Genomic DNA, 10,000 nt, shown 5'->3' with positions numbered 1-10,000 from the left:
AATAATATGGGTTGTGATGAGAATGTGAAACAATGAATTTCTTAAATGAGAGAGAGAGAGAGAGAGAGAGAGAGAGAGAGAGAGAGAGAGAGAGAGAGAGAGAGAGAGAGAGAGAGAGAGAGAGAGAGAGCAGTTTTTACTAAGCTTCCATTTGTTCTTAGGTAGAGCGAATTAGTTTAAACGTTTAGAGAGAGAGAGAACAGTTTCCACTGAGCTTTGGTTGTTAAGCACTTTAGAAACGCTACTATGGACATACTCCTTGGGCGAATTACTCGCTAAGAACAGCTGGAGGTTCCCATCCGAGGCTCTCTATAGATCTTCAAGGCATCTGAGGCAGTGGGAAAGCCAGAGCGGGCGTTCAGTCATCCTCGGGTAGAAGATTATATGGAAGTGATCTGTGTTCCAGGTATAGGTAGAGATTAAAAGACAGAAGTCTTAATGTTTATATATATATATATATATATATATATATATATATATATATATATATATATATATATATATATATATATATATATATATATATATATTACTAGTGTACGCGGCCCGTCAAAAATGACTACTAAATATTCAGATAGATATGTATATACACATATTCAACCCTTCCCACCCCTTCCCCCTTTCCTAACTACAACACGGCAGTTTGGGCAGTTTGCAGGATATTGTGGTTTCCGAGTGTACCTCTCTGGGTACCCCCCTCTCACCAAGGTATGACTACTTCCTCTTCCGACGCTCTCCATCCAAGCTAGGACCAAGGAGAGCTAGGCAAAGGCTGCTGATGACTCAGCAGGTAGATCTGTAGTCTCTCCCAAACCCCCCCATCCTTCGCTCACAAGGATGGTGAGGTTGCAGCGACCAAAGTAACTAACGACTGTGAGCGGTACTCGAACCACAGTGTGGTGATCACCAGTCATGGACGCTACCACATCGGCCACTACAGTCCTTTATCATTAATAAAATCACTGTCTCTTAACACTATTTTTTTTAATATTGACATAATCAGCAAAAGAAATTCCCTATAATAACTTTGATATCACTATAATAAGCACAACTATTTCATATTCAAACAAAAATTCATATATTAGTATAATGAACAAAGCCATTTCTTCCGAGTACAATTTCCCTTTGTCAAAAAAAAAAAAAAAAAAAGAATTCATCTGTATCGAACCTTCTTTCCTGTCACTCAAAATGTTATCAGATAAGACCGCAAACGCTTTACGCAAGACCAGCAGAGCACCAGAAACCCCCAAACGTTTAACGCAAGACCAGAAGAGCACCAGAAACCCCAAACATTTTACGCAAGACCTAAAGAGCACCAGATACCCCCAAACGTTTTACGCAAGACCAGAAGAGCATCAGAAACCCCCAAACGTTTTTCATAAGACCAACAGAGCACAAGAAACCCCAAACGTTTTGCGCAAGACCAGAAGAGCACCAGAAACCCAAAACGTTTTACGCAAGACCAGAAAAGCACCAGAAACCCCAAACATTTTACGCAAGACCAGAAGAGCACCAGAAACCCCCAAACATTTTATGCAAGACCAGAAGAGCACCAGAAACCCCCAAACATTTTACGCAAGACCAGCAGAGCCCCAGAAACCGCAAGCGTTTTACGCAAGACCAGAAGAGTACCAGAAACCCCCAAACGTTTTACGCAAGACCAGCAGAGCACCAGAAACCCCCAAACGTTTTAGGCAAGACCAGCAGAGCACCAGAAACCCTAAACGTTTTAATTAAGACCAGAAGAGCACCAGAAACCCCCAAGCGTTTTATGCAAGACCAGCAGTTCACCAGAAACCCCAAACGTTTTACGCGAGACCAGAAAAGCACCAGAAACCCTAAACGTTTTATGTAAGACCAGAAGAGCACCAGAAACCCCCAAACGTTTTACGCAAGACTAGCAGGGCACCAGAAACCCCCAAAAGTTTTACGCAAGACCAGCAAAGTACCAGAAACCCCAAACGTTTTTTGGAAGACCAGAAGAGCACCAGAAACCCCAAAAGTTTTACGCAAGACCAGCAGAGCACCAGAAACCCCCAAACGTTTTACGCAAGACCAGAAGAGCACCAAAAACCCCCAAACGTTTTACGCAAGACCAGAAGAGCACCAGAAACCCCAAGCGTTTTACGCAAGACCATAAGAGCACCAGAAACCCCAAGCCTTTTACACAAGACCAGCAGAGCACCAGAAACCCCCAAACGTTTTACGCAAGACTAGCAGGGCACCAGAAACCCCCAAACGTTTTACGCAAGACTAGCAGGGCATCAGAAACCCCCAAAAGTTTTACGCAAGACCAGCAAAGTACCAGAAACCACAAACGTTTTATGCAAGACCAGAAGAGCACCAGAAACCCCAAAAGTTTTACGCAAAACCAGCAGAGCACCAGAAACCCCCAAACGTTTTACGCAAGACTGGCAGAGCAAAAGAAATCCCAAACGTTTTACGCAAGACCATAAGAGCAACAGAAACCCCAAGCGTTTTACGCAAGACCATAAGAGCAACAGAAACCCCCAAAAGTTTTACGCAAGACCAGCAGAGCACCAGAAACCCCCAAACGTTTTACGCAAGACCAGCAGAGCACCAGAAACCCCAAACATTTTACGCAAGACCAGCAGTTCACCAGCAACCCCAAAAGTTTTACGCAAGACCAGAAGAGTACCAGAAACCCCCAAACGTTTTACGCAAGACTAGCAGGGCACCAGAAACCCCCAAACGTTTTACGCAAGACTAGCAAGGCACCAGAAACCCCAAAAAGTTTTACACAAGACCAGTAAAGTACCAGAAACCACAAACGTTTTATGCAAGACCAGAAGAGCACCAGAAACCCCAAAAGTTTTACGCAAGATCAGCAGAGCACCAGAAACCCCCAAATGTTTTACGCAAGACTGGCAGAGCAAAAGAAATCCCAAACTTTATACGCAAGACCATAAGAGCACCAGAAACCCCAAGTGTTTTACGCAAGACCAGCAGAGCACCAGAAACTCCCAAACGTATTACGCAAGACTAGCAGGTCACCAGAAACCCCCAAACGTTTTACGCAAAACTAGCAGGGCACCAGAAACCCCCAAAAGTTTTACGCAAGACCAGCAAAGTACCAGAAACCACAAACGTTTCATGCAAGACCAGAAGAGCACCAGAAACCCCAAAAGTTTTACGCAAGACCAGCAGAGCACCAGAAACCCCCAAACGTTTTACGCAAGACCAGCAGAGTACCAGAAACCCCCAAGCGTTTTATGCAAGACCAGCAGAGCACCAGAAACCCCCAAACGTTTTACGCAAGACAAGCAGAGCACCAGAAACCCCAAACATTTTACGCAAGACCAGCAGTTCACCAGCAACCCCAAAAGTTTTACGCAAGACCAGCAGAGCACCAGAAACCCCAAACATTTTACGCAAGACCAGCAGTTCACCAGCAACCCCAAAAGTTTTACGCAAGACCAGAAGAGTACCAGAAACCCCCAAACATTTTACGCAAGACTAGCAGGGCATCAGAAACCCCCAAACGTTTTACGCAAGACTAGCAGGGCACCAGAAACCCCCAAAAGTTTTACGCAAGACCAGCAAAGTACCAGAAACCACAAACGTTTTATGCAAGACCAGAAGAGCACCAGAAACCCCAAAAGTTTTACGCAAGATCAGCAGAGCACCAGAAACCCCCAAAGGCTTTACGCAAGACCAGCAGTTCACCAAAAACCCCCAAAAGTTTTACGCAAGACCAGCAAAGTACCAGAAACCACAAACGTTTTATGCAAGACCAGAAGAGCACCAGAAACCCCAAAAGTTTTACGCAAGATCAGCAGAGCACCAGAAACCCCCAAACATTTTACGCAAGACCAGCAGTTCACCAAAAAACCCCAAAAGTTTTACGCAAGACCAGCAAAGTACCAGAAACCACAAACGTTTTATGCAAGACCAGAAGAGCACCAGAAACCCCAAAAGTTTTACGCAAGACCAGCAGAGCACCAGAAACCCCCAACCGTTTTACGCAAGACCAGCAGAGCACCAGAAACCCCCAAGCGTTTTACGCAAGACCAGCAGAGCACCAGAAACCCCCAAACGTTTTACGCAAGACCAGCAGAGCACCAGAAACCCCCAAACGTTTTACGCAAGACCAGAAGAGCACCAGAAACCCCAAAAGTTTTACGCAAGACCAGCAGAGCACCAGAAACCCCCAAACGTCTTACGCAAGACCAGCAGAGCACCAGAAACCCCCAAGCGTTTTACGCAAGACCAGCAGAGCACCAGAAACCCCCAAACGTTTTACGCAAGACCAGCAGAGCACCAGAAACCCCAAAAGTTTTACGCAAGACCAGCAGAGCACCAGAAACCCCCAAACGTTTTACGCAAGACCAGCAGAGCACCAGAAACCCCCAAGCGTTTTAGGCAAGACCAGCAGAGCACCAGAAACCCCAAACATTTTACGCAAGACCAGCAGTTCACCAGCAACCCCAAAAGTTTTACGCAAGACCAGAAGAGTACCAGAAATCCCCAAACGTTTTACGCAAGACTAGCAAGGCACCAGAAACCCCCAAACGTTTTACGCAAGACTAGCAGGGCACCAGAAACCCCCAAAAGTTTTACGCAAGACCAGCAAAGTACCAGAAACCACAAACGTTTTATGCAAGACCAGAAGAGCACCAGAAACCCCAAAAGTTTTACGCAAGATCAGCAGAGCACCAGAAACCCCCAAACGTTTTACGCAAGACCAGCAGTTCACCAAAAACTCCCAAAAGTTTAACGCAAGACCAGCAAAGTACCTGAAACCACAAACGTTTTATGCAAGACCAGCAGAGCACCAGAAACCCCAAAAGTTTTACGCAAGACCAGCAGAGCACCAGAAACCCCCAAACGTTTTACGCAAGACCAGCAGAGCACCAGAAACCCCCAAGCGTTTTACGCAAGACCAGCAGAGCACCAGAAACCCCCAAACGTTTTATGCAAGACCAGAAGAGCACCAGAAACCCCAAAAGTTTTACGCAAGATCAGCAGAGCACCAGAAACCCCCAAACGTTTTACGCAAGACCAGCAGTTCACCAAAAACCCCCAAAAGTTTTACGTAAGACCAGCAAAGTACCAGAAACCACAAACGTTTTATGCAAGACCAGAAGAGCACCAGAAACCCCAAAAGTTTTACGCAAGATCAGCAGAGTACCAGAAACCCCCAAACATTTTACGCAAGACCAGCAGTTCACCAAAAACCCCCAAAAGTTTTACGCAAGACCAGCAAAGTACCAGAAACCACAAACGTTTTATGCAAGACCAGAAGAGCACCAGAAACCCCAAAAGTTTTACGCAAGACCAGCAGAGCACCAGAAACCCCCAAACGTTTTACGCAAGACCAGAAGAGCACCAGAAACCCCCAAACGTTTTATGCAAGACTGGCAGAGCAAAAGAAATCCCAAACGTTTTACGCAAGACCAGCAGAGCACCAGAAATCCCCAAACGTTTTACGCAAGACCAGCAGAGCACCAGAAACCCCCAAACGTTTTAGGCAAGACCAGCAGAGCACCAGAAACCCCAAACATTTTACGCAAGACCAGAAAAGCACCAGAAACTCTAAACGTTTTATGTAAGACCAGAAGAGCACCAGAAACCCCCTAAAGTTTTACGCAAGACCAGCAAAGTACCAGAAACCACAAACGTTTTATGCAAGACCAGAAGAGCACCAGAAACTCCAAAAGTTTTACGCAAGACCAGCAGAGCACCAGAAACCCCCAAACGTTTTACGCAAGACCAGAAGAGCACCAGAAACCCCGAAACGTTTTATGCAAGACCAGCAGAGCACCAGAAACCCCAAACGTTTTACGCAAGACCAGAAAAGCACCAGAAACTCTAAACGTTTTATGTAAGACCAGAAGAGCACCAGAAACCCCCAAACGTTTTACGCAAGACTAGCAGAGCACAAGAAACCCCAAACGTTTTACGCAAGACCAGAAAAGCACCAGAAACCCCAAACGTTTTACGCAAGACCAGCAGTTCACCAGAAACCCCCAAACGTTTTACGCAAGACTAACAGAGTACAGAAAACTCCTCCCTTGATCTACCATCTGATATATCTAGTAAAACAGCCTTGGGTCACCTGACCATCCTGAAAAAGTCCCAAAGTCTTTGTGATGGAATACCAAAGAGAAGGGAAAAAACTCAAAGCGTAACTTGCTGTGGGTTATTTCGTTCAAGAAAACTCATTTCCATACTGTGATGAATCGGTCCCGGATGACTGGAGGCCAGACAGTAATAACAAAGGTAGTATTCGGAGTCTGTCTCGAAGGGACTTCGGAGAAATAGATTCTTAATGTTCTTTACCTTACTTGGTTATACATTCGTTTCCTGACTTTAAATGATTAGATACGCCGTTCATCCAATTGTTTTTTGTTTTTGCTAGACCGAACGGTTGTGGTAAAAGGATCAAGTAGTGTGTAAACTTGGCATATAGATATATGCAGGTATATCACATACGTATTTATGTGTACATGCATATACACGTGTATATATATACATATATATAATTTATATATATATATATATATATATATATATAATTTATATATATATATATATATATATATATATATATATATATATATATATATATGTATATGTATATATATAAATATATATATATTTACACACACACACACATATATATATATATATATAGATATATATATATATATATATATATATATATATATATATATATATATATATATGTATATATATATGTATATATGTGTATATATATGTATATATATACATAATATATATACAATATATATATATATATATATATATATATATATACATATATACATATATACATATATATATATATATATATATATATATATATATATATATATATATATATATATATATATATATATATATAAAACAATACATAGCTCATGGAAAATAAGCAAAATTTGATAATGTCTGTTACATTTGCATAAAAATGGCAAGTCAAAAAGACAAAAAAAAAAAAAAAAAAAAAAAAAAAAAAAAAAAAAAAGAGGAAGAAAAAACTCGCGTTTCGCATCACATGGCTGAACGTGTGAGGCGCAACATACTCTTACCATTGCGGAAGTTCGGTTTTGTTTCAAAGGGTATTCTTTCCTGTATGTATTTTACTTTATACATACATACATACATACATACGTTGGTGGATAGATATATAGATAGATAGACAGAGACCTTACGATATTGATAAGAGATGGATGTACGAAGCCAACATATGATTATTATTATTATTATTATTATTATTATTATTATTATTATTATTATTATTATCATTATTATTATTATTATCTTTGTTATTATTTTATTATCACTATTATTATTATTATTATTATTATTATTATTATTATTATTATCTTTGTTATTATCTTATTATTATTATTATTATTATCATTATTATTATTATTATTATTATTATTATTATTGTACTATTATTTTTGTTATTATTATTATTATTATTATTATTATTATTATTATTATTATTATTATTATTATTATTATTATAACGTGCTCAGCTTCAAACCTAGTTGGAAAAGCAGGATGCTAGAATCCTAAGGGCTCCAACAGGGAAAATAGCCCTGTGTGGAAAGGAAACGAAGAAAAATAAAGTATTTTAAGAACAGTAGCAACATTAAAATAAATATTTCCTATATAAACTGTAAATACTTTAACAAAGCAAGAGGAAGAGAGATAAGATAAAATAGTGTGCCCCGAGTATACCCTCAAGTAAGAGAACTGACCCAATACAGTGGAAGATCATGGTACAGGGGTTATGGCAATACCTAAGACTAGAGAACAATGGTTTGATTTTGTACTGTCCTTTTCCTAGAAGAGCTGCTTACCATAGTTAAAAAGTCTTCTACCCTTACCAAGAGGAAAGTGGCCGCTGAACAATTACTGTGCAAGAAGAAATGTTTTGTAATCTCAGTGTTGTCAGGTGTATGAGGACAGAGGAGAATCTATAAAAAATAGGCCAGACTATTCAGTGTGTGAGTGTGTGTGTGTGTGTGTAGGTAAATTGAAAATGAACCGTAACGAGAGAGAAGGATCCAATGTAGTACTGTCTGGCCAGTCAAAATACCTCATAACTCTAGCGGTAGTATCTCAACGAGTGGCTGGTGCCCCCGGGCAACCTACTACCTATTAATCTGAATCGGTGCTACCAATTCCGTGAAATGATAGATTTCCATTTGATAATTAAATTGCTGTTCATTCAAACACCTCTTCGCTTATTCAGGATTGTGGTGGCTCATGTGGTAACATCCCTGACTGGTGAACGCCAAACTGTGGTTCGAGTCCCGCTCTAACGTTTTAGTTCCTTTGGCTGTGGGAACCTCACCTTCCATGTGAGCTAAGGATGAGGGATTTGAGGGAGCCTATAGGTATATCTGCCGAGTCATCAGCAGCCATTGCGTGAGCCTCCTTGGTCCTAGCTTGGGTGGAGAGAAGGCTTTTGCGCTGATCATATGTATATATGGTCAGTCTCTAGGGCATTGTCCTGCTTGATATGGTAATGCCACTGTCCCTTGCCTCTGCCATTCATGAGTAGCCTTTAAACCTTAAACCTGACAGACAAAGGGAGTCTTTTCCAATAACAATATCCAATGATCATCATTATTTCTCGGTTTTGTCTTTTGAAGAGCTAAATGGAGCTGTCAACGCCAGTACGAATTTAGATCAACGAAAAGCCCGCAGTGCTTCCAAAAGCCATTTTATGAGATAGGTTCTCGTTTCAAAGGGACATTAATTCGTATTCAGCAGTCTCTTTAAACTAATGCTTAGGTCGCCAACCTGCCCTCGGAAACAGAGAGAGAGAGAGAGAGAGAGAGAGAGAGAGAGAGAGAGAGAGAGAGAGAGAGAGAGAGAGAGAGAGAGAGAGAGAGAGTATAGTTCTGATTTGTAAGTGGAAGTTTTATTCTTTTTGATTTTGTGTTCATAATAGTCTTACAGTAAAACATATTTGAAAACAAAGAGAGAGAGAGAGAGAGAGAGAGAGAGAGAGAGAGAGAGAGAGAGAGAGAGAGAGAGAGAGAGAATACAATCGTGGTGATTAAAAGTGGAAGTGTTACATTCATTTGTTTTGTTTTACAATTTAAAGTTACATCTACTTGATAATCAAGTTATTTATATTTGTATTAAATCAGGTAATTTTTCCTACAAAATCCGGCTTCATTTCCTTTAAAAATCAGGTTGCGAAGTCCAAAAAGTTCGATTACGTTCCTTGCGAATTAAGGTAACGTTCTCTGCAAATTCAGGTTACCCAACCTACTAAATAAGGTCACGGTCCAAAGAGAATCAGGTTACGCTACCCAAAAACATAAAGAATTTAATGGTTTTATTAAGGCTCATTTCATACGAGCGGATTTTTCTCCGTACGGAAATATTTCCGCTCCTTTGGAGGCATCTCTTCACCAGGATCCAGAGAAGACGTGTTTGGAGGCATGTCTTCACTATGATCCAGAGTAGACATGTTTAAAGGCATGTCTTCACTAGGATCCAGAGAAGACGTGTTTGGAGGCCTGTCTTCACTATGATCCAGAGTAGACGTGTTTAAAGGCATGTCTTCACTAGGATTCAGAGGAGACGTGTTTGGAGGCATGTCTTCACTAGGATCCAGAGGAGACGTGTTTAAAGGTATGTCTTCACCAAGATCCAGAGGAGACTTGTTTGGAGGCATGTCTTCACTAGGAAACAGAGGAGACGTGTTTGGAGGCATGTCTTCACTAGGATCCAGAGGAGACGTGTTTAAAGGCATGTCTTCACCAGGATCCAGAGGAGACTTGTTTGGAGGCATGTCTTCACTAGGATCCAGAGGAGACGTGTTTAAAGGCATGTCTTCACTAGGATACAGAGAAGACGTGTTTGGAGGCATGTCTTCACTAGGATCCAGAGAAGACGTGTTTGGAGGCTTGTCTTCACCAGGATCCAGAGAAAACGCGTTTGGAGGCATGTCTTCACTAGGATCTAGAAAAGACGTGTTTGGAGG

At 41.2% G+C, this 10,000-nt stretch overlaps 2 protein-coding genes across 2 annotated transcripts in view; one reads left to right on the top strand and one right to left on the bottom strand.

The window, feature by feature from the left end:
• The first annotated feature begins 1,188 nt into the window (after nt 1-1,188).
• LOC137631671 (serine/arginine repetitive matrix protein 1-like) lies at nt 1,189-4,383 on the top strand. The gene is made up of 2 exons (XM_068363545.1): nt 1,189-1,694; nt 2,727-4,383. The coding sequence occupies exons 1-2, from the start codon at nt 1,189-1,191 to the stop codon at nt 4,381-4,383; spliced, it is 2,163 nt and encodes a 720-aa protein (XP_068219646.1).
• A 3,860-nt stretch (nt 4,384-8,243) lies between these two features.
• LOC137631669 (variant surface antigen E-like) overlaps nt 8,244-10,000 on the bottom strand; it is a 1,760-nt gene continuing 3 nt past the window's right edge. Inside the window, exons 1-2 of the mRNA XM_068363544.1 lie at nt 9,391-10,000; nt 8,244-8,365 (exon numbers count right to left, since the gene is read on the bottom strand). The exon at nt 9,391-10,000 is cut by the window's right edge and continues 3 nt beyond it. Of these exons, the coding sequence (XP_068219645.1) occupies nt 8,244-8,365; nt 9,391-10,000 (732 nt within the window). The remainder of the gene's footprint in view (nt 8,366-9,390) is intronic.

The sequence above is a fragment of the Palaemon carinicauda genome, chromosome 40, assembly GCF_036898095.1.
Source record: "Palaemon carinicauda isolate YSFRI2023 chromosome 40, ASM3689809v2, whole genome shotgun sequence".
NCBI classification, from domain to species: domain Eukaryota; kingdom Metazoa; phylum Arthropoda; class Malacostraca; order Decapoda; family Palaemonidae; genus Palaemon; species Palaemon carinicauda.
The sequence above is the reverse complement of the archived record's forward strand: the minus strand, read 5'-3'. Positions and strand labels throughout refer to the sequence as shown.

Bases quoted from the DNA above. Each gene is read 5' to 3' on its own strand.
- LOC137631671 (XM_068363545.1), top strand. From the start codon at position 1,189: ATGTTATCAGATAAGACCGCAAACGCTTTACGCAAGACCAGCAGAGCA. The intron at 1,695-2,726 runs GCAAGACCAGCA...GTTTTACGCAAG, and splicing joins GAAACCCCCAAACGTTTTAG to ACTAGCAAGGCACCAGAAAC.